This window comes from Rousettus aegyptiacus, unplaced genomic scaffold (genome assembly GCF_014176215.1).
Source record: "Rousettus aegyptiacus isolate mRouAeg1 unplaced genomic scaffold, mRouAeg1.p scaffold_m13_p_4, whole genome shotgun sequence".
Lineage (NCBI taxonomy): Eukaryota > Metazoa > Chordata > Mammalia > Chiroptera > Pteropodidae > Rousettus > Rousettus aegyptiacus.
Genome location: NW_023416307.1, coordinates 130606552 through 130632501, shown reverse-complemented (window position 1 = coordinate 130632501; position 25950 = coordinate 130606552). Strand labels below are relative to the sequence as shown.

General features: G+C 32.7%; 1 protein-coding gene and 1 pseudogene across 3 annotated transcripts in view; both read left to right on the top strand.

Moving 5' to 3' along the window:
- The window catches only part of DNAJC13 (DnaJ heat shock protein family (Hsp40) member C13), a 108144-nt gene that overhangs the window by 7121 nt on the left and 75073 nt on the right, over positions 1-25950 (top strand). For all 3 annotated transcript variants that reach the window (XM_016140295.2, XM_016140298.2, XM_016140296.2), the window contains exons 2-5: positions 10882-10962; positions 22735-22810; positions 23620-23769; positions 24199-24240. In XM_016140295.2, coding sequence (XP_015995781.1) covers positions 10895-10962; positions 22735-22810; positions 23620-23769; positions 24199-24240 — 336 coding nt within the window. In that variant the 5' untranslated portion in view covers positions 10882-10894. The remainder of the gene's footprint in view (positions 1-10881; positions 10963-22734; positions 22811-23619; positions 23770-24198; positions 24241-25950) is intronic.
- Positions 20141-20259, top strand: LOC118602228 (annotated as a pseudogene).

The window sequence follows — 25950 nt, the reverse complement described above, 5'->3', positions numbered from 1 at the left end:
TAGGATTTTTCTACAGCTGGACTTCAGGTGATTCTCAACAATGGTTATTCTGTAGTTGTAATTTTGATGTGGGTGTGAGAGGAGGCAAGTACAGTGTCTACCAATTTTGCCATCGTGACCAGAAGTCCCCTGCCCCAACCATTACTTTAATTCAAAATTTGAATCAGTGGTTTTTCAAAACATTTTTCTGCATCAGCAACATTCACATGCACAGCACATGCCAATTATGGTTCTTAATCATGATTCTTAATCATAGGAGCTCCTTTGAGAATCACAGATTTAGGGGATATCTTTATAACTTAAGGCATGATGGTGATCATCTTTGCAAACTTAAGAACAGTTATCTTTGTAAAGGTACTTTTTAAAAATTTAAATTAGTTTCAAGTATACAGTACATTGGTTAGATATCTATATAGTTCATAAAATGATTCACCCAGTTGTTTCCTCTTTCCCCTGGTCCTCTACCTAGCCATCATATTAATGCTAACTGCATTCCCTATGCCATGTGCCCCATCTCCGTGATCATCTATCAACTACTAATTTGAACTTCTTTAACCCTTCACCCATTTTCCCAGCCCCCCCCCAACTCCCTCCCCTCTGTCCTTTTAAGTGTGGTTCAGTCAATAAAGATAAACATTCAGTTTGCTAGTCGTTCTTTTAAGATGCCCTTAACTTTGTTCAACAGCCTATGTATTTGAGTTTTACTTGTACTTTTATAGACTACTTATGAAGAAGAGTGATCTCTAAAACAACAAAATCTAAAATCAGTGGAATTTTGTAGTTTTAGCACTCTAAGTTGCCCTTAGAAGTAGCCCACACTGGCTAACCAGTGTTCACATATTTCACACACACTGATTGGCAATATCTCTGTGCAATTGATCAGTAAGAATTTGATCTTTTGATGGGCAGTTTAAAAACAAAACCCCTAAAGCAATCTAAAATAATTATTTCGATGTTCTGATTTTGCCAAGTATTGTCAGAATATATTTGAAAGATCGATGAGGTTATGACTGTAAGAGACTTTCTCTGATATATAGTAAGTTCTACACTAATTACATTAAAATTTAAATTCTTATACACAGATTTCAGACTCGTATTCCTTAGTCAGTTAGTGCTATTGGGTTCTCCCTCAAACTTCTAGTCAAGATACAGAGTATTTTTTGGATGTTTATCAAATGTTGGAATAGATAAGCCATTTTCTTCCCAAACCTTAGAGCTGCTGGGTTTAATTTTTAAAGTGGAATTTTACTTTTTTTTTTTTGTTACCTGATAGATTTGGGAGTGTTCTGTAAGCTGTGAAGGTACTGTTGCAGAGTTGGGAATAATAGGGAAATTTCTGAGAGTCAAACTAGAAATCTACATTTTGTTGATATTTTGTATTGGGTGAAAGAGAAATTGTAGCAACTCAAACTCCTTGTCTTTTACTACATATAAAGAGAATATTGTTTGGATATTAGCATGCTTACTGTAAAACTTTTAAGTTATATTTCTTTTATGTTTAGGAAATTTTGTCCCCTATTATGCATTTACTGTAGTGATAGGGAAAACAGCTACAAGTTAAAATATAGCAATTGAAAATCTCTTTTCCCCATTAGGGTCTATTGAGGATAATAGAGCAAGATTATTAAGTGTCTGTAAGCTGAAGAATTTATTGAACTAGTACATTTGTTCTCGCATAAGCCAAGTTAACCTAAAAGAAAATAATGAAACAAAAATTAGGTCTAAAAAGTTTAAAGAATGTGTACAAACTAAAAATGTAAATGATCAATAGCATCAGTTTTACAAACTTGCTTAAGTGAACACATTTCTTAGTATTTTTTCAGGTGAATATTTCAAGGCATTTTTAAGTTCTGGAAAGGAAAGAATCATCTTTCTTGGAATAAAATGTGTTTTTTGTTGCTGTTGTTACAACAGATACAAGTCTATTTTGTGAGAAAAAAGAATTATTCCGTCACATGAAATCAGCATCTATATGATTAAAATATAAAGAGGCAGGTATCTTTTTCAATATTTGATTCACACTGAATAGACTGAAAGGTCAACAGAATTAACTACTATGGCATAGATGCTTGGCCCTCTTCCCATTAAGATACTATTAAAAATTGTTTCTTCAGATTTAGTGGTTGCTTTTGAATTCTAATTTCATAAATATATATCTACTTTCTAATTGGAAATTAGTCTAATTTGCAAGAAATAGGTTTTTAAAAGAGATTGGGGTGCGAGGGGCTCTTAGATAATTTTGCCCTACCCTACGATGGTGGAAGTATTTTAAAAACTATTTTTATGCGACAAGACAATGCAAAGGTTTCACTATTATTACTCCTAGGCAATTATTTGGAGATATGATTGTCCCATGAAATTTGATATTACCACTGGCTTTCTCTCTAACAACATTTATCTCTGGAGTTACTGAGTTCTTCAGCAAGAAAGATAAGACAGGCTGTACTAAAACTATGTGATCTATTTTATAGTGTTTAAAAATCCTTATATGGTAAGTTACAGTACACATTACACATACTGATTTGCTGTTTGTTTAGAAGGAAATGCTTTTGTGTATACTTAAGTTATATATTAAAACATGAAGCTTTAAAAGTTAAAAATTTAAAAAAAGGTTAAAGTTTGTAATAGTTTTCCTCTATACACAGCACATTTTATCTAAGACAGTCTAGTTGTAGCTTTTTAATATGGGTAAAAATTAATGTCTGTTAACCATTTATATTTTTTACCTTTTATTTGAAACTGAGTTAACTTAGTGATATAATTCACTCAGATTTTGAATCCAGTTACAAACGAAACTGGGTCTTTAAGAAGACAATATTAAGGGATTCTCTCCTCAGTTATTACTCAGGATTAGCCTTTGTCTTAACAATGGTTCTCCTTCCCTCTGCATTTTCAGTGGGACATTCCTGTATGAGGAAGCATTAAGTTCATAAAATAGTTATATTTTATCTGTTATATTTTCAGATGTAGTTTCATAATGTAACAGAAAAAAAAAGTATTTCTGTTGTAGGAGAGTTAGGTCAGAAAATAAAGGAAAGGTAATTTTTCACTAGCATAAAAGTTTTCACCTAAGCCAGTTGAAGGAACTTTACATTAAACACTCATACACTCACCTCCAAGATTTTCACATTAACATTTTACTGTACTTGCTTTATCACATATCGATTCAACTGTCTTAGTTTTTGATCCATTTCAAGACAAACTCATGTTTTTAATTCACTTAAGAGCAAAATTAATGATGAAAGTTTATTCTTTCATTTTACAGACTCAAAATGGAAAAATTAGTATATCTGCTCTCAAGGAGTTTTCATATTTGTGTAATAATCAGGTCCAGTTGGTTATGCCAATAGCTTTGATTAAAGCCTGTTCCTACACTACACAAACTAGTGTATTACTTTTCTGAGGACACTTATTCATTCCTGGGTAAACGAGTGCTCTGTTAGAGTATTTACTTAACACAAGCCATGCACATACACTTAATTTTGCTCAGTGTGCAAATTCTTTTGCTTTTAGCCTGGCTATAATCTGCTTGGGTGCCCGGGTGTTGAGTCCCTTCATCCTGCTTTTTGTTCTGTGTGTCATTTTGATGCAAGCTTCTGCTCAGTGGACTCTTAAAATACACAATTTTGTGTCAAAATAATAGCTTTTAAAAGATCATTCTCATTTTATCCATAAATGATTTTAAATGGATTGTCAGTTTTACTGCCAGTCATAATTAGTTAATGTGAGAATATTAAATGTTTTTCGAAAGCTTGAAGCAAGGGAATTTATTGAAAAAGGCGAATGTAGTTGAAATGCCCGTGTTGCCCTATTAGACTTTTTAACCGTACTACAGTTTTCAAAAGAACAAACTGAGAAATTGCAAAAAGGTTCTGTTGGTGTTGTAATGTTAAGATATAGAATGAAAGCAGCTGAGCCAACTTGCAAAAAGTGGAGATAGTTTCAATGTGATTTAGATACAGTGGGCATATAAACTTGAGTTTTTCTCATCAAAAAGAAGGGTAGGTCTTTGAAAATTCGAAGTGAGACATTATTGCAGAAATGAAGGAGATGAAATTTAAGCCATTAGTTTGAACATAAAAATTCTTGCTAATTTGAACAATATCTCAGCAACTGGCAGGATTGCAAATGCTTATGATACAGCTGCTGTCAAGATCTCAAATGCCAATTTTTACATTTTTTAGTTGGACAATTTACTGTTATTTATACAATATGCCTATAAATGATTATTGCTATGACCTGCTTGATGCTTGTGCTGCTTGGTAATAAAAAGTATAAAGATTTTCATCGGTATTAATGGGAATTATGGTTGCGTAAGAGTTTTTGCCTATAGGCAACAATTTTAGAGACACTTTTAGAATTTATTAAAGAAATATATACAGAATATATTCAATGAAGATTAAATTATTTTTATGTGGTGGTCTTTTTTCCAAAAGTTTCTCAAACTATGAACTTGTAGGCATCAAACATAATTTTAAAGTATTAGATTGGTTTTGTGTAAAGAAACACTTCTAATAATTAAAATTCCAGATGCCTAAGTGGAGGATATCTAAAATGTAGTAAATAAGATTGACATGCGAAAGAACACTATTTTGTAAGAATAGCATTGAAATAAAGAAGCCTAAGTATTAGGTAATAGTTAAGAAGATAAAATTTTTTCAGCTATAGTTATCTTGGCCTATCTTATATATCTTTTCTTTTAAAAATGTTTTAGGAAAGATAAATTATAAAGAATAAAATAATAAAGTAATGACACCCTCATATGTTCCACCTAGTTTAAGAAATATGTATTGGTATAGTTATTTTTGAGTAGGTAAAAACTATGAATACTGATTAAATTAATAAAACAGTTTTTGATGGTAGGCATTCCAGGTAACATACGTTGGTGATATACATTGAATATTAGAAGGATTGATGTTAATAGATAAAAGACTTAAAGTAATTTAATAATGGTAACTTTACCCCCCAAATGCCTTAAGATGTATAGAGAAAGGAGAAATCTTGAAAATGAAAGGTAATAGAGATACTCAAAACAATTATCGCTTCTCTGGGGTGATATATTTAAAGTACTGTAATGATTATTATGATCGCAATTAATAGTTTTGAGTGCCTGTTCTGAGCCAAGCATCACACTAACTCATTTATTTGAGTTACCTCGTTTAGTCCTCAGAGCTCTTTGAGAATAGGTACTGTCATTGCTATTTTACAGATGAACTGTGCTTCTAAGAAGAGACTTGTTCAAATTCTTGCAGCCAGTAAATGGCAGTTATTACTAGTCTTTGGCCATTAAGTAATGATTTTAAAATTCACTGCTGTTACCTTGGTGTTAGATTGAATATTAAAACTACTTCAGTGTTTATGTATTAATGTAGCTTCTTGTGCTAGTCAGTTAACATTTAGTATGTGGAATAGCAGCTTTGGTATCTATGCTACGGGGAGGTATTCCATGTTGGTCTTCCCACATTGAATCATCATTTGACCACTACACTAGGAGGGACCCTAAACTTGCCTTCATCCATTTTCCAGTGGTTCTCTAGGAGTTGTTCTAACAGTCACTTTGAATAGTACTTAATCAGTACAAATATTCTGGTCCTATTTTTCTTGTTATTTGTGCATTGCCATTATCCACTAGTGAATTATCTTGAAGTATCCTAATGGTTTGGAAAAGGTTAATGCAGTTTCCAGACCAATTGCCTTCATTGGATGAAATAACTTTATCACAAAGTGGTTAAGGTTTTACTGAAAATATAAAATAGATTTGCTTGAAAATTTGGAGAGATTAATATTATACTTTTGGGAAGTAGGTCCCAGCCTCAGATCTCATCAATCTGGTTATTTTAAAAGGTGAATGCTGGTATTTTTCTGGTGTCGAACTCTCCTTATAGATTATCCTAAAATCACTTATTGGTAGCAAATTTCTATGCTCATATGTTTTAAACACCTTGTTTAAAAAATTTAAAGTTTACGTATAGACAGAAATATTTTAAAAGTTTATTTTTTTAGATGGTAGACTTTTTCATCATTGGAGTCTTCATTTTTCTTTTATTTCTTTTGTCCTGTGTTTGAGTTTAGTAATTTGTTTCACTGCTTGAAACTGTGGGTTTCAAACTTGTTTCCAACAAATGTCTAGTCATATTTCCAGGTGAAGATAAATAATTGGAATTAGTTCTAAATTAATTTAAGAATGTGCTGTCAAATAATCTATAATTAATTACATGGTCAGAATGAATTTATTTTGGTTTCCTAAATTTGAGGGAAGGTATTAGAGTTTAGGTTAAGTACAAGTTAAGCAAGTCGAGTCCAAAGCCTGGCCCAACCACTTAACAGCTTGTGTGATTTAATTTTCCTACCTCAGTTTTCTTGTCAGTGAAATGGGGACAATCGTACCTGTACCATGGTGTTGTTATGGGGACAAAAAAAAATAGATAAGTGAGTAGTAAATGCCCTAGTATAATCGTTAATGTGATGAGTACTCATAAAAGCTAGTTGTTGCATAATTTCAGGACATATCATAAATTTTTTGGTTAGGGTCACCTAAACTCAACTTCAGGTTAATCTTTACTAAGGATTCAAAATGGAAAATCATTATCCTGATTTCCATTTTGAGCCTGTGCAGACACCAATAATAGCATTAAATCATCCCATTAATTTTGGGGTTGACTTGGCTACGTAAGTGAGTATCTCCTCCCTCTCTTACCTCTCAAACATACCCCTGCCTAAATATAATAGTGTGTGAAAGCAAGCTTTTCAGATAGAGGAGTGATTTTCTGCCATAAAGTACACTGCCATTTACTAGCCTTTTTTTTGGTGGTGGTTATTCAGGATGGGATACAGAATAGCAGTATCACTTGTTATTTCCTAAAATAGTGGAGACAAGTATTAAATGTGCTGATTTTGGCCATAAGAACTTCTACTGACATTCAGAGAATCAAAGTACTTTTTTAATCCTACATTGTATTTTTCTGTCAGCATTGTAATCCACATCAGGAATGTACTATTTCTTCTAAGTGGCCAGGTAGTCAATAGTTTTTTTAAAAATTTAAAATTTTTATTTTACTGTGGTAAGAACATTTAACACGAAACTACCCTCTTAACAGAGTTTTAAGTGTATAATACAGTATTGTTGTCCATAGGCATAATGCTGTACAGCAGATCTCTAGAACTTACTCATCTTGCCTTCTCTGCATTTCCACCTCATCCCAGTCGTTGGCAATGACATTGTACTCTCTGCTTCTGTGAGTTTGACTGTTTTAGATTATTCACGTAAGTGGAATCATGCAGTATTTTTCCTTCTGTGAGTGGCTTGTTTCACTCAATATAATGCCTGCAGGGTTCCCCCCATGTTCTTGTATTTTGCAGGATTTCCTTTTTTTAAGGCCAAGTAGTATTACAATGTATGTATATACCACTTTTTTTTTTTTTAATCCATTCATTCCTTGATGGACATTTTGGTTGTTTTCACACCTTAGCTATTATGAATAATTCTGTAGTGAATACCGGAGTGCTGTCTCTTTGAGATCCTAATTTCAGTTCTTTTGGGTAAATACCCAGAAGTTTGATTGCTGGATCACATGATAGTTCTATTTTCAATTTTTTGAGGAACTTTTATAACCGCTGCACCATTTTGCATTTCTACTAACAGTGTACAAGGGTTCCAGTTTCTCTACATCCTCACCAAACTTTGTTATTGTTGTTGTTAATAGACATCCTAACAGGTGTGAAGCATTACCTTGTGGTTTAAGTTGCATTTCCCTGATAGTAACATTGAACATATTTTCACATACATTTTGGCAAATTTGTATATCTTCTAGTAGTTTAATTTTATATTAATGTGTTATATCTTCTCTCTCCTTTTATTTTGTCTAAAAACTCTTTGGAATTTGGGACTTTCATCACCCCCAAGTTGCTATGTCTTCAAAAAGTTGTAGATAAGTCTTCTTGATGTGAAATTTGTTTTAACTCTTCTGCTAAACGAACCTGTTTGGGTTACATATTCCCCTAAATCTGTGATACCTAATGAAGTCATTCTTTTATTATTATTATTATTATTATTAAATTTGCTTTGTTGTTGTGAGATTCTTTTGCTTCTCTCCTCCACTCCCCAACCCCTTCAGATTTATTAGGCATCTCTTCATTCCTTCTGGGTCATACCCTAAGTTCTTTATTTTTTAAAAGTCTTTATTATTTTTCCAACTTTCATTTTAATTTCAAAGGTCCTTAATAAAATCAACCAGTCTTTAGTCACATTTTTTTTTCCCCTGTCAGTTTTCCCAGGATAGGCCCTTGGTACAGAGTCAGTCATTCTTAAGATATCTTAAATTATGGACTGGGAATCCAAACTCCACTCCCCAATATCAGCCATTCACTTTTCCATCTTCCTTTTTCTTCTAGCGTTCCAATCTTCAGTTACATAAGGGAAAAATATCATTTGTAAACATATATTTTTCACTTTTGGGGCATTTTCTCACTTTTTGTCACTTGTGGTTCTTTAATTATTCCTTAGAGCGTGAATTGAAGCTTTTCCAAAAAGTATGACAAACCTTATTTGAGAGTACCTTTTAGAACATCAAGATTGAAGTGGACATCAGAATTTTCTATGAGATTGCTGCATTTTATTCATTCATTCAAATACTTATTGAATACCAGTTTCATGTCAGACACTCTTGTAGGCTCTGGGGAGATAAATTTATATTAATGAGCTTGACAGACAAAAATACCTCTTTCTGGGTATTCGAGTTGGATTACATGAATAATAAATATAATAAACTGCACATTAAACTGTGAAAGGTGCCATGGAGGAAAAATGAGCAGGAGTTATTGGGAAGAGAGTGTAGAATAAAGAAGGTGGTCATAATTTAAAGCAGACAGGATAGGCCTGATAATAAAGGTGACATTCAAACACAGATTTGAAGGAAACGAAGGTGTGAGCCATGTAGATATCTAGAGAAGAGTGTTCTACATAGAGTACAGAGGTCCTCATTAATTCTGCTAATACAAAACCAAGTAGGAATGTAGAAAACAATTGCAAAACAGAATTGTCTTTAAAAATATTTTTGCTACTCAGGTATATATGCAAAGAAATGAAGACACGTTCACATAAAACGAATGTTTAGAATGGCATGAGTGATAATAGCCAAAAAATAGAAGCGGCACACATGTCCATCAGCAGGTAATGAGATAGACAAGGTGCGGTATTAGTATATAACAGAAGGAAACTAATCCATGCCACACGCAGGCAAACTGAAAATGTCATGCCAAGTGAAAGAAGCCAGTTGCAAAGACCACATAGTGTATGATTTCATTTATATAAGATGTCCAAAATAGGCAAGTCTGTAGTGACAAAAAGTAGATTAGTGGCTGCCAGGTGCTGGACAGTGAAGAGGGATGGGGAATGACTGCTAGCAGGGTTTCCATTTGGTGTCATAAAAATATTTTTAAAATAGTGATGTTGTAGAACTCTGAACATACTAAAACCTCCTGAATTGTGTACTTTAAAAGGTGAATTTTATGGTGTGTGAGTTGTCTCAAAAACTGATAAAAATGTTTTGAAATAAAATGTTTTTATGCTAATTAGGAAAAGAATACTTACTGATTAAAAAAAAATTAGATTCAGGTATAAAAATGTGAAAAACAAAGCTTAAGGGAATCACAATTCCAACCATTCAGTTTGGATTATTGACACTCTGGTATGTATCTTAGAGTATTTTTAGAGTGTGTTTCTAATTATTGAGAGTAGGAAGAAATAACCAAGTCCCAGAGGAAGAAATAAATGACCATATTCATTTTAAACTTTTATTCAGTATGAAACAAATAATGTAGTATTTTCAAAATTTATCAATCTTTCATTAGTAGCCTTTTCAAACAATTTATCTTGTAAACTTGGCTAAACTTTAATTTTTAAATGAAATAAATGGATTCTGGATTTTCTACTTTTCAATATTGCAGTCTACAAACTAATCTTAAAATATTGCTCACAACATGGTCCCTGTGCCTGAGGTCTGTAGAAAACTCATACCACGTGTGATTCATCACACAAGATCAACAATCCTGAACTGTACTATGTCCAGTTTACCCAGAGGAATTCACTAACCAAACTGCTATAAAAGCTTCTAAACACATACTCTCAATTTCTGCACTTATTCTACTGTGTTCATACAGTGGATACCATGTAGCCTTAAAAATAATTTTCTCCAAGAATATTTAATTCCATGGGAAAAGATTAATAATAAAAAAGAAAATGAATTAAGCAGTACAAATGATAGTCTTTTAAAAAATACCTATTTTTTCTAGAATAAAGGAGGCTAGAATGATTATCTTTGGATGTTAGGATAAAAGATTATTTACTTATGAATATTTTAGATTTCTTACTATGGACATACATTACTTTTATAATGAAGGTATTTTTAAGTTAAATCTTATTTGTCATAGGTTCTCTTTAAAGTGACAGTGATAGCAAAATGGCTGGTACTTAGCAACTCAAGAAAAACCTCTTCAGATTGGTTGGACACTTGGTAAACATTTTCAGGTGCCTATCATGTGCCAAGACATTGTTTGGCAATATGAGATTTAAAGATTCATTTACTTTAACATTTTTTACTAGATTCTCTACACTCAGAATGTTGATAGAGGGCAGTACTTACCCTCAACAAACCCAGTCTAGTGGAGGAAAGCAGACGTGCACTATAGGATAGCGCATGCTAAAGGCTGTGACAAAGAAGTGGACAGACCATTCTGTCCTTTAAAACCTTATGATCTTGTAGAAGAAATTGTGCCTTAAAATCAGTACCATATGGCATGCTATGAAAGTACAGTATAGGAGATTCAGGAAAAACTCTTAAGGATAACACTGTACTAAATTTACCTATATTTTTTATCTTTCAGGTTTCAGCACAAAATGAACATAATTAGGGAAAATAAGGATTTGGCATGTTTCTACACAACAAAACATTCATGGAGGGGAAAGTAAGTATTTCCGTTGATTTTATTTTCCTATGCTTCTATAGAGTATTATTTTAAACATTAACTCTTTAAGTACCACACAATTCATTGATGCCATTCAGCCCTTCTCTTCTGAAAAGCATATGTACGTATTTTAAATGCAAATGCATTTAGAATAAATTATTTTTTTATTTTGACATTTCTGGCTTTCTGTGCCTGTCTTGGAAGGAGTTTGGTAAGAATTATAAGTAACAACTAAAAGGAAGTAAATCAGTTATCCACCCTCTTGGATGCTGTCAATTTATGATGATGTTAGGCAGTAGTAGCAGAGTGTTGACTTCCACAGCTTACTCTCCCAGAGACTAGCCTTGTGTGATCAACACATTTTCATATCCATTCGACTGTCAGAAATATGCCTGTAGTACATTTTATAATTTTTCTTTAGGCCTGTAATGAAATTTTAAAATTGGGTTTGACCTTTTCTTTTCCTTCAGAGGGGGCAGTGACATTTTTTAGTAATTTGCTTGGTCAGATTAAGGTATAGATGCTTGTTTCCTTTTTGTAAAATGGATGGTAATTCCTGCCCCTCAGATTGCCGTTGGATTAAATGATGTGATATGGAGTGTGCGATGGTTTTAATATCATGCATTAAATACACTGAGTATTCAAAGAATGGCACCTGTTGACCATTAGAAACAAAGTTTAGTCTCTGTTCCTTTCGAATAGTAATAAGTAAAATGAGTGTGCCACACTTTGACAGATAGGTGACCACATTGTTCAAGATCATGCCTCAGATAGATAAAACATGACATGTGCACAAAGCCAATAATTAGTTTTTATTCTTAACTTTTTATTTTTTGGTACAATAGTGTGGCAACTTTTTAGTAGGGTGCAACATTTGAATTTTGTAGTGTTTCTGGTTCACTTTGGCAAACTGACTGTAATTTTGAAAGATTTGAGTGTTTAATTTTGTTTTTTTTTTTGTATGAGCTTCTACATTAGCATAATTGTTACTTGTAGAATACTTGTCTTGAAATTTTTTCTTCAGTTAATTTTATTGAGTAAAGTTAGAAAGAAAATTGGCACATCCAGGGTAATATGAAACTGTAGTTCTTTGAAGCAGTCTTAAAAAAGAGTTGTGGATTTAAATGATCCTTATTTTTTTCCTCACGTGGTAGATTGCACTGATCATCATAAAGTAACTTCTGTTTTTAATACAATTATAGCATACCGATGCATTAATTCTAAAGAAAAAACTTACTGTAATACTTTTTGCTTTGTGAGCTTGTTAGTAATTGTGATCATCTGGAAATTTTTTTTTATGTTCTTAAAAAGTAGTGACTAAGACTTAAGATAGTCCTCTTTTTTTTTTTTTTTTTTTTTTTTTTTTTTGTAATCAGAGAACTGTTTCTATGCTTGGCACAATTCCTCATCCCCATCATTCATTCATACCTTGAAACTTTTTTGTTTTATTTTTATAACAGCTTTATTAAGTTATAATTTACATGAATAAAATTCATCCTTTAAAGTGTACAGTTTAGTGGTTTTTAGTATATTGTAGAGTTGTGAACCATCACCGCTTAACTGTTTTCAGAACACTTAAATAGCCTCCAAAAAAATCTCAATTGCTTCCCAGAATCTGGCAGTTACTAATCTACTTTCTGTCTCTGGATTTCCTTATTTAGGACATCTTATATAAGTGGGATTACACAATGTGTAATTTTTTGTGACTGTCTTCTTTCACTTAGCATGATGTTTTCAAGGTTCATCCATGTTGCAGCATATGTCAGTACTTCATTTCTTTTTATTGCCAAATATTCTGTTGTATAGATATACCACATTTTGTTTATTCATTCTTCAGTTGGTGGACATTTGTAGTTTTTACTTTTTTACTTTTAGGAAAATGCTACTATAAATGTTCATGTATAAGTTTATGGGTGAATCTATATTTCCAGTTCTCGTAGGTATACCTAAGAGTGGAATTGATGTTATGTGGAGTTATGTAAAGTTAAATGGTGAATCTATGTTTTACTTTTTGTGGAAGAGCCAAACTGTTTTCAAAGTGGTTGCAGCATTTTACAGTCCTACCATTAATATATGAGGATTCCAATTTCACCACATCCTCACCAACACTTGTTATGTCTGTTTATTTTATTTTAACAATCCTAGTGGGTATGAAGTGGTATCTCATTGTGGTTTTGATTTGCACTTCCTTTATGACTAAGATGTTGAATATTTTTTATAGGCTTATTGACCATTTATATATCTTTAATGAAATGTCTGTTCAAATCATTTACCCATTTTTTTTTTATTGGTTTATCTGTCTTTAATTGTTGAGATATGAGTTCTTTATATATTCTGAATATACGTTCCTTATCAGATATATGATTTGCAGATGTTTTCTTCTGTGGCTTCTCTTTTTCACTTTCTTGATGGTATCCTGTGAAGCACAGTTTTAAATTTTGATGAAATCCAATTTATCTATTTTTTTCTTTTGCCATTTGTGTTTTTGGTATCACATCTAAGAATCTGTTAGCTAATCTAAAGTCTCAAAGATTTATACCTGTGATTTCTTCTAAAAATTTTATAGCTTTGATTTTGAGTTAATTTTTGTATATAGAACACAATAGGTAGGGATCCAGCTTTATTCTTTTGCATATGGATATCAGTTGTCCCATGCCTATCCTTAATCAGTACCACACTGTCTTGATTTCTGTAGCTTTGAACTGAATTTGAAACCAGGAAGTTTGAAGTCCCAACTTTGTTCATTTTTACGATTATTTTTTGGCTATTCTAGATCTCTTGCATTTCCACATGAATTTTATGGTCAGCTAGTCAATTTTATAAAAAAGGCAGTTGATAGAGATTGCATTGAATCTGTAGTCAATTAGGGGAGTATTACCAACTTTACATTATTAATTCTTATTCACGAACATGGGATGTCTTTTCATTTATTTAGATCTTTTAAAATTTCTTTTAGTAGTGTTTTGTTGTTTTTACAAATACACACATTGAAGCTTTTAGCTTATTGAAAGTGCCTACATTTTCCAGGTAGTGATAGTTATTTCATTAGGTCATATATGTTTTGTGGCACCAAAACTTTAATATACTTACCATTTTATGTGGCTAATTATAATCTAAGTTTAAAATATTTCTCATCAGTCTTAATGTAAAAAATGGCCAACATTAAACATTTTTTCTTGTTTCAGAGTTACTAATTGAACCCTCTCTATAGAAACACGTCTGTATACAACAAATTTTGCATGTGATTTTGGGGATATAGGGCCTCAGTTTTAAGAGACTTCATGCCTATGTATATACCACTAATCCAGCCCCAACATTTCAGGAATCTATATTGATAATGGCAGTAAAAATGAATAAATATTTTTCTTTTAATATGCCTAAATTAAAGATAACCTCTACAAATATTTCTCTTGTCAACAAAAGAAATTCCAAACCCAAAGAAAGATTTAGGGGCCAGTCCTTGATGCAGAATCTTAAAGGAGTGAGAAAATGCTCCAGGGAATAGCAGTTTTCATTTTATTTTATAATTAGAATAAAAGGAGAAGACATAAGGAGGGTTACATGAAATTCATTGGTGGTAGATTAAGGAGGACGGGAAAAAGTAAAACAGGGAAATCTCTGTAAAATGGAGAGATACATTTTTTTGTGTGTGTGTTGGTGAGTGCAGGATAGGTAATGTTTAACATACATAGTTAACAGAGGTGTGCAGGTAAAAAATAATGAGGAATGTTGGAGTACTCTTGCCTGATACTAGGAGTGTTTATCTTTAGAGGTCTAGAGAAGAGATCATGTTGGCCTTTTAAGTATGTCGCTCTAGACGCATGACAGCAATGGATAGAGCTTGCTCAAGGTAAAAGATTAATCTATCATATAGGCCTTTGGGCGTGACTTCCCATCATGACCCACTCAGGAATTTTTTTATGATCAAACATTACTTTTGTTGTTAAGCTTGTCAAGCTTGCCAGTATAGCCCCCTTTTTTGTTCATACCCTTGATGATATTCATGTGACCCATTTCATTTAACCTTTGTAATAGTTTTCATATGTCTCACTTTGTAGCCACTACTTGCGCATTTACTAATTCAGGTCTGTTCATCATCAGCCTAGACTCCTAGGCTGGCAAAGTCGCTTTTCCTCTGTGCCTGTCATTTTCCCACTTATAAAGCACATAATTATGTTTCTTCTGGAAGGAACAGGAAGGGAGAGTAGATTTCAGGGGTCAAAAGCACTTTTCTTTCATAAAAGAGCAGTTTCTTTTTTTGCCTAAACAAGCTATTTCTGTTAGGAAGGAAAATGCATATATTTCAGTTATAGCAGCAGAGCAGAGTCACTATGGAAACTTCAGAGTAATGTTCAAAATCTACCTGTGGAACACTTTAATATTTGCATGTATTAATTGTAACAAATAGCAAATGGTCTGAATTTAAAAGTAGTATTTTAGTATCTGAACAGGATTTTAACTTAAATACATTGGGATATGTGGTGCTCAATCTATGAAATTCAATGGCAAATGCCCACTACATTCACAGACAGCCCACCTAATGCCTAGATAGAGGAAATTGAGTTATGAGTTGAGGAAAAGTGAAACTTCTGAATTTCTGAAACCTTTCTTCAAAGTAGGAATAGAATCCTACAAAAGAGATACCCTTCTCTTTAGCTGTCCGGCATTTACACACCTTACTAACTGATAGCCCTAGACATCCTGAGATTTTTTTCCCTTGCTTTATTAATCCAGGCTCTTGACCCTGCCACACTCTAACCTTTGATGAGTCCATCCTGAATTCTCTTTATGTTTTCTTTGTGTAACACTTTGCAGTTATTATCCGGCAGTCTGAAATATGAACATCTTTTATCCAGAAGTGCATGTAGGTTACGTCTGTTTTATACTAATTTTATATTTTGCACACAATGTTGTATTAAAAAGTAGCAAAGGGAGTAATACTGGGATATCATGCAAAAAATACACGCAAAAAAATGAATCTAGGCATGGACTTTAACTCTTCACAAATTAACTCAAAATGGATCACAGATAAAAATGAAATGCAAAACTATAAAACTCCTAGAAGATAACATGGAAGAAGAATCTAGATGAAAATGGGTTTGGTGGTGACTTTTGACATACGGCACCAAAGGCATGATCCATGAAAAAATGAATTGATAAGTTGGACTTCATTAAAATTTAAAACTTCTGCTTTGCAAAATACACTGCCTAGAAAATGTAGAGACAAGCTGGGAGAAAATATCTGCAAAAGACATATTTGATAAAGGTCTGTTAATCCAAAATAGACAAAGAATCCTTAAAACTCAACAATAAGAAAACAACCTGATTAAAAAATGAGTCAAAGACCTTATAGATGCCTCACCAGAGAAGATACACAGATGGCAAATAAGCATATGAAAAGATGCTTCACATCATATGTCATCAGGGAAATGTAAATGTAGAGATACCACTACACATTTATTAGAACGGCCAAAATCCAGAACACTGACAACACCAAATATTGGCAAGGATATGGAGCAACAGGAACTCCCATTTGTCACTGGTGGCAATGCAGAATAGTATAGCCACTTTGGAAGACAGTTTGGTGGTTTCTTACAAAACTCAACATCCTCTTACCATATGATACAGTAGTTACACTCCTTAGTATTTACCCAAAGGAGTTGAAAGTTTATGACCACACAAAAACCTGCACATAGATATTTATAGAATCTTTATTCATAATTACAAAAACTTGGAAGCAACTAAGATGTCCCCTAGGTAAATGGATAAACTGTGGTACATCTGGACAGTGGAATGTTATTCAGTGCTTAAATGAACCATCAAGGCATGAAAAGACATGGAAGAAACTTAAATGCATGTTACTAAGTGAAAGAAGCTAATCCGAAAAGGCTAGGTGCTTTATGATTTCAACTATATAACATGGAAAAGGCAAAACTTTGAAGAGTAAAAGGATTAGCAGTTGCCAAGGTTTAGGGGAGAGGGAGGGATGAATAGGCAGAGCACAGAGGATTTTTAGGGGACTACTGCATATGGTACTGTAATAGTGGATAAATGCCATTATATATTGTCCAAACCCATAGAAACTACAATGCCAAGAGCGAATCTTAGTGTAAACTGTGGACTTTGATAATGGAATGTCGGTGTAGGTTCATCAATTGTAACAAATGTTCTACTCTGGTAGGGGAAGTTAATAATGGGGGAGGCTGTACATGGGCGGTGACAAAGAATATATGGGGAATCTCTGTACCTTTTGTTTAATACTACTGTGAATTTAAAACTGCTCTGAAAAATAATTTTTTTTAAAAAGCTAGCTTCATTTGAACTAGAAAAAATATGGACCTTGCATCATGAAATTTAAATTCGTTCAGTGTCATTTCTTTATAACAGTAATGAGATGCTTTAGGAACTTTTGTTTATGTCAATTAGCCTATGGTAAAATTGGTTTTGTTATATGTCATTTTACCACAGTTCCAAGAACCTATCAGTGATATTTAGTGAGAACTTACTGTACTACATTTCATGGGATGCCCTTTATTTCCTCTGAGAGAAGTGGGACATTTCTGAGTTACTGTGACAGATGTTTGCACAGAGAGTATGTCCTATACATTCTTTCCCTTTTCTGAGTAGTACAACTTCTGATGTGTTGAGACCTCTTAGGTGAAGCTGATCTTTTAAGTGGAGTTTGACCAAAATCAGTGTCCTGGTAATACAGCCAGATGAACGATCAGTTTGCCTATTTTATTCTGTGTTTTAAATGTGAATGCAGCAGTCATAACTGCTAGAAACATAATGATGCTAATTATAAGTAGTTTAGAAACTCTTGGAGTTTTGAGACCCTCCTCTATTATGCAATCAGCAGAATAATAGCAATAAGAATAACTAACATTTATCAATTGTAAACAATAAGTGACAGGCACTTTACATGGATTAGTTCTTTTAATCCTCACATTATGAGGTAGGTATACGTGTTATCAGTATCTTCATATGGGGAAACTAAAGTTGAGAGAGATTAATCAGGTTATCAGAGATCACATAGAAAGTGAGTTGTCTAAGGCAGTATTCAAACCCAGGCAGTGTGATTACAGAGCTGGTGGGCTTAACTATTAAGCTGTAGTACCTCCTTTAGCAGTGCTTACCTTTGATGTCCTAAGTCTTTGAGAAAGCTTGTACTTTAGTTTTAGTTATCTTTAGTTTCACCTGATGGTCAAGTAATTGGATTCTCAAGTTTTTAATAAAGGAAAAACCCTAGACTCCGCGAGAATCCTAAAGGCTTCTGGAAATTGGTGGCCAAAACATATTTTAAATGGTTGAAGGAACTCGGGTATTCAACCTAGGGAAGAGAATTCAAATTGAGATTGACAGAAAAATTAGGTATGTTCTGTGTGAAGCTGAAAGACAGAAGTTGGACCAGAAGGTAAAATTTATGGGGAACATGTATATTGGCTTAGTTCTAAAGAACAGTGGTCAATATCTGCTTTACTGGGAAATTAATAGAATTAACTTTTGGGGAAGGTTAATTAGTTCCCTTGTATGAGTAGTCAACCATTAAAACTAGGTAACTTTGCTCAGGATACCATAAGGGTTCAAGCTACTTGTTATGGAACTAGACTAGGTAACATAAAAGTTGTCTTCCATCTCTGATTAGATCTGTCTGGATTATTTCAAGCCCATTGCATAGGCTAGCCACTGAAAGGATTGAAGATCTTAATTTTAAAAGTAATAAAGGTTTTATGAGCTTAAAAAAATTGAGAACCATTATTTTATAGGAAACATAAGTTTTTTCTGTATTTTATAAAAAGAAAGTAATGTTGAATTTTCTCTAGTTTGAGAGAACTGAGTAATACAAATTTCTTTGCACTAAAGTATGACCATGATGGTAGCCAATATTTTTGTAGTATCTCATTCTATTGAACACTATTGTACATGCCTAATTGATATAATCTAGTTAAGAGTATTCAAGTCTGAAATTACTTTCAAACAATGATGAGTATCTTAGCTCTTTATTATTTTGAAGTTTATTTCATATATCTGAATTAGTTAATTTAATAAATAAAATGTTGGGAGAAAACTAGTTCTCTGAGAGACTCTGTTATTTACTACTGTATCATTGAACTCAGCACAGTGTTATGTGCTCTTCAAATACTGGATGTGTCCATGGTAATACTTAATACAGTATCTGAGCCAACACATTAGTTTTTTTTTTTTCACATTAGTTTTTTGCCACATATAAAAAAAATCCTGTTATAAAAAGTTGTGTCAAAGTGGAAAGCAATATTAATAAGGGCTAGAAAGTTGAATAATATAACATTTTTATTTGCAGGAATTAAAGTAACATAGGAGCGTGTTTGTTTTAATTCAAGTTAATATAAGTTTGTCTATTAAAAAATCTGAACATCACTTGTCAAATTCAAAATTTGATTATATCTCCAGCTTTTGCTTCAGTGATCATTGCTTTCAGATGATCTTTCTTCTCTTCATCAGCTCTATTATTAACACAGTGTTTTTTAACTTGTTTATATCTTTATCACCAATTGCTATGGGAGCAAAAGGCCCCACAGATAAAGCAGTTGCCTCAGTTTTTTATTTACTTAAATAGCATTAGCTTCCTAATTCTAAGTAACATATAGTTAATGGGTAATATAAATTTTATTTCTTAATAAGCTGTCACAGGAGACTAAATCTGTGAATTATGAAAACATAAGGAGTGGAACAAATGCCAGTTCTCCCTATAGGCATTTATTGATGTGTACAACTAGTTTCAAATAAAAAGGAAACAAGTGCAGTAAGTAAAGTCAATAATGATTACTAATTTCTCAGTTGGGAGGGAAATTTTTTGCTTTCACATTTCTTCATATTGTGTATATGGCATCATCTGTCATAAATTTCTCATGTTTTATTTTAGTCTTTATTCCTTTTGTAATTTGATTTTCTATAGCTGTATTTTTGTAATTAGAACTTTCAGTATGATAATTTTTAACAATTAGCCAACAAATTCATCTTAAACCTATGGAACAGCAAATTAATTTATAAATAGCAGTTTCTGCAGATAGTGAATAAAATGCACTTTCATAAAAATATAGATTTAAGTCTTTTCCTGATGTTATAAGGGTTGTGAGTAAAAAATTGGTGTGAAATTAGTTGCTATCCAACTTATGTTTTATTTTAAAAGCAAGAGCAAGTCTGTGGTCATGCCACCCTGAATGTGCCCAATCTTGTCTGATCTTGGAAGCTAAGCAGGGTCGGGCCTGGTTAGTATTTGGATGGGAGACCACCCAGAAATACCAGATGCTACAGGCAATTAAAAAAAAAAAAAAAAAAAAGAGCAAACCAGGAGATCATAGATTTGAATGCATGTTGACTCGTTGGATAGATTGATCTATTTAGGTATTTGACAGACATTTTTTGAGTATCTTTGTATGCAGTTCTGGGAATTACTATAGGTTAGAGTTTCTAAAATAATGAAGACATGTACCTCCCTGAATTTATGGAATCTTTCTGCATGACTTAGGACATCAGTGACTTAGTAAAAGATTAAAAAAAAGTAAGTTACAAGTGTTGTGATTTACAAGATTATTCAGATTTTAATCTCTAAATCTAATATCCAAGGGGGCTTTTTAGGTATTCTTTGAAGGTTTGGGGCTGCTATAGAAGTGTTTTAAATGACCTAAATGCATTTGCCTTATCCTTAGAGGGAGGTTCAATAGCCATTCTAAAGAAGAGAGTCATGGGAGCTCTTATGGAAGAAGGAAAGGCTAAGAGAGGGGAATGGAAGGGAATTCTAAGAATTTTCTTATAGCTTTCTTCTTAAGGAATGCTTTAGAGTTTAGTTATATATCTGAAAGATAGCTCTGAGTCTACTAGTCATGACAGTACTTTGGGCCTAATGGACACATAACTCTAGGATCCTATTGTTGAAGGATCTAGAATGTGTTCTCCCAATATATGGCTATTTAAAGTAAATAATTTAAATAAGATTTAAAATTCAGTTGCATTAGACACATTTTAAGTACTCAATAGCTATATGTAGCTTATGGCTACCTCATTGGACAGTGTAGATGTAGAACGTTTCCATCATCTTGGAAAGTTCTTTTGCACAACACTAATCTAGATGATAATGTTACGTGAGAAAGATATTAGAAGGGGCTTAGTTGTATGAAGGAGATTCATACAGAATTGCAAAGTATATTTTCTTAACGGAGCTCCCCTAAGACTTGGAATGTGATATCAGTTGACATTTGGAACATTTCAGGCATTTAATTTTTATACTTCTGCTACCAGAGTAAAATAAACAAATTCTGCAGGGAAAAAAATATTTGTAGTGTATTTTTGTATTATATGGTAAAAATTAATAAAATCTATTATTTTTTCTCAAATGGAAATATCCTTATCATTTTTATAAGGTACTGATTCAAAAAAAATAGACTAAAAAAATTAAAATATGAGAAATTTCTCTTGATCTTCATGGAAATATTTCTAGTGTGTTACCCTTAAGTCTGATAATGGTTGTTGGTTTAAGATAATATATGTCTTTTTACTGTATTAGTAGTTTAAAGCAGAAAAGCATCATCTTCATAGATATTAAAAAGGCATTTGATTATATTTAACATCCACTTTGATCATTTAACAATCTCTTACTGAAATGCAAATGGATGTTTCAGTAAATGTGATCAATTATATTACCAGATTTTTCTAACATAGAACTCTTGTCTTAAAATGAACCTTCTTTGGTCATGGTGTATTACTATTTTAATATGTTGCTTGATTCTTATTGCTAATACTAATTTTTAAAAATCGGCGAATTTTTCGTCTTTTTTTATGTTCTCTTAGTAGATTTTGGTATACTAAAAGAATTAAAAAGCTGTTCTTTGTTTTTTGGAACATTTTAAGAAGCATGGGACTTAACCTGCTCCTTTAAGGTTTTATCTCCTCGTTTGAGTCTTGGTGCTTTTAGGATGTAGTTCTTTGCAGCTTTCTAAAGTTCTTCTATATAGCAGTGATTTATTCTTAGTTTTTAAATTTATTAGCATTGATTTACACGCTTCATTTTTTATTTTTTTCTGTATGTTTATAAATTATTTTTAATTTTGTTTTTGTTTTCTTAGATTGGCTAATGTTTTACCCATTTTTTTACAAAGAACAAATTCTTCAGTTTTAAATGTTTTTCTAATTCAGTTTTACTTGTGTTTTCCTCTCTCTTTTAAAGGGTTACTGATATCCAAATGGTTTTTTTCCTTGATATGTCACTTTAAGTGAAGGCAGTGAAGTGAGAAGTGAAAATTGCTTGTCTGTGGTATAGGCTTCCTACTTCAATAAAATTGCAACACTTAAATGTAATAGGTAGTTGTTTAAATAGAAATGATTAAGATTCCAGAATATGGCAGTGACTGACCAGTGTCAGGTCATGGCTTTCTTAAAAGGATATTTTGAAAGACATTAGTATGCAGTGGGTTTTTTTTTGTTTGTTTGTTTTTTTGAGATAAAATTTTTCCATTTAGAATCTTTTGGGATCCTCAAGATTGCTTACATTGACCATACTTTTTTACTTAAGGATCTTACTAGTTCATAGTAAATGAGTGGTGGGTGGGTTTTAATACCAATTATATTTTAGAATGTTTAAAAAATGTGAGAATATAAAACAAAACTATATTTTGTCACCATTAATCAGTTAACACATTTTGTTTATTTATTGAAATGTTCCTTTTGTGTTGAAATCCTATATATTTTCTTATAAAATGTTTCTTTAAGACTAAATTTAAAAATTTTCCTTTGTAGGTATAAGCGTGTCTTTTCAGTTGGAACCCATGCGATTACTACATATAATCCCAATACTTTAGAAGTAACAAATCAGGTAATTATATTAGAAGCTGTTAGGTGTTCGTGTGAACACCATTTGAATTTTAAAAGCTGGGACATGAACCATAACCTCTGGTCTGAAATCAGTTCTTTAAGTTAGAAATGTCAAGTCTGAAAGAGATCGATATGCTTATATAATACTCAGTGCTCAGGACTAAAAATAAATAAGTAGAAGGGGATTGGAAGAGAATGTACTTATTTCTGTGCCCTAAATGGTATAACTTTTTGATATGTTATTATAGATTATAGTCATCTCTGTTATGTAAAATTGGTACATCAGTTCTTTATAATTTTAAAAGTTGTGTTGTTACCGTAACACAGGCAAACATGTCACAAATACAATCACAAGTGCAGTGGTCAGAAAATACTTATGGAAGATTACCGATTATAAAGTCAAGACTAATATGAACATGGATAAGTAAACATATGTGTGTGGTCTGTGTAGATATTCTAGTTTATTTTAATTTGAAATTAGGCATATTTTACAGATCCCTTTTTTTGTTTTTATCTGATTTGCAGGTAATCATACAAATTTATTCTACGATTTCACTTCTGTTTTTTAGTTGTTTTGGATTAACGTCATTATTCATTAAAATTGGAGTACAGATGAGGTTTTTTTAAAATTGTCTCTAATGACTGAAAACTTTTAAAAGAATTTGTTATAGAATTGATATAAGATATAACTTCTCTAGACTTCAGTCTTATGTAAAATTTTTCTCATTTAATCAGTGACTGTGAAACTGAAGTACTGAAAATAATGTCACACTTACAGCACCAGTTGACAGAATTCCTTTCTTTTGTTAGTGGCCTTATGGAGACATTTGCAGCATCAGCCCTGTTGGAAAAGGACAAGGAACAGAGTTCAACCTCACGTTTCGTAAAGGCAGTGGAAAAAAGTCAGAAACTTTAAAATTTTCTACAGAGCACAGAACAGAACTTCTTACAGAAGCATTGGTAAGAACAGTTTCATGTTAATAAAATAAATTTCTCTTTTTCTTTAAAAAAAAAAGTAAGTTTTTTAAAGCACAGATATTAATGTTCTGAGTCTCTGTTCACACGATGCTTATTTTTTCTTGTTGACCTTTAACTCGACACTGTAAAACTTTCACTTTTCTCTAAGACTCAAAAACCCTGTATGTTTCATAGATTTTAGTCTTTTTAAGTGTATATACAGAACAGAGCAGGTATATATTTAATTATCTTGTTTTTCAAAAAAGTTACACGCACTCTCTGTTAAATATCCTTAAACTATACCTTTAATAACTTTTTTTTTTTATATCAAGTTTACAAGTTGGGATTTTTCATTTTCTGGATAGAAAGGACTGATCTGTGATTCTTCTCTTCTGCTCTGTTCATTAACTGTAGTTCTGCTTTCCCTTTCAGAGATTTAGAACTGATTTCTCAGAAGGAAAAATCACAGGAAGGGCAAGTATCTAACATTTATTAATATCTATTTCTATTTGTTCATCTATTGTCCTTTATTGTAAAAATCATTCCATGATCTCTGTGTTCCTTTTCTGGCAAAGCTAAAGGGTAAAAAGAAAACAATTTTAATGTCTCCTGATAACTATGTGATAAAGAAGTGAATGTAGTTTCACAGGAAATACAAATATGAAGAATTAGATTTACGGCTGCTAATGCTGATAATTGGGAAAATTTTCAGGCAGAGAACTATGGAGCATTAAAAACAACACTATCACCATGCAAGTGGTCTTTATTCAGTATTCTACACAGCAACAGTAAGCATTGTACTGCTGATAATAGTTGTTGGAACATGGCAATAGTTGTTTGGTGTAGGAGTTTCCTTTTTCAGAAGTATTACAGTTGTAAGGTTTGAGTATATCTTGTATGTTCTTGCAGTGGATTTGAATGGTAACGAAGTTTTACATGGTGTGCTGACATCTTTGGGGAAGTCATGCTTACTTATTAGAATCTTCTTAACTTTCCCCATTTTTTTCCTAGTGATGTTACAGCAGCATTTAGACTAAATCAGAGATTTCTAGGATGGGAAATGGAAGTTTATGCTTTTTTCAGTCCCTTGAAATATTGAATTTTTTTCCATGAGAATGTACGCTTTTACAATTGGGGAGTTACAAGGGGCAGAATAATGCCTAAACTCATAGTATTGTCCTGAACTCTGGCTTCTAACAAAAGGCAGGAACCGAATTCTGATACACTGGCAGTACCATTTTCCTATCTTTTTAAAGCTCTCATCCTTTCTATGGATGTTCTACTGCTTGTTTCAGCATCCCAGAGTCTTGATGATCTCAACTCAAGCAAGTGGCTGATTGCCCAGGAGTTTAATGGCAGTTGGCAAACTGCTTGTTTCTTGTTGCTGATGAACCACAGACAAATTTCTATAAATCATAATTTGGTATGCTTATTTTATTTTTGCAGGTGAGTTTTCAGTATGTCTCACCTGTTTGGAAAACAACTGATTCCAAAAGCATACAATAGATTCTGTTGATAAACTTCTTTCTATATCAGTTAACGTCAGCAGCTTAATACTTTTTAAAACTTTGCGGCAGAAAAAGTATCTTTAGAAGATTGCCTGAAGGACAGTCTACCTGAGTTTATATCAGAAATAAGTGGTATCTTCTCCTCCCCCAGGTGCTGTACTGGCTAAACAACACTCTTGCATAAGCTGAGTTTGGTCTTCAGACCTTCTCTTTTGTGGCCTCTACAGTCCTGAAGGATAATGATTTGTTTCCATTGAGCATATATCATTATGACAGTTGATTATCTGCTAGAAAGAATGTAGAATATCCTGCATAGTGGATTGGGGAATGTAAATAGGCATAGTTTGGAAAAGCACTACCATTTTTGTGGCTTCTCTTTTACTCCCACTCCTGGAGAGGTATGGCACAGCTTCATCCTTCAGTTCGGAAATTAAGTCTCTAAATACATTCTTGGGTTATGCAGGCCCTTTTGTCTTTCTGCAGAATTCCTTTTATGGAACTATAATATGTATGATGCCACAATCAATAATGCTGAGGGGCCTTGATGTCATATGATCCTGCAAACCTCATAGCTGGGTTTAGTATTGGGATGTTAGTGGAGGTGTTTATTATTTCATGCCTTAACTCTCTATTCTGAACAGCCACAAGAGAATTTCCCTCTTATTTCAGAATTAGA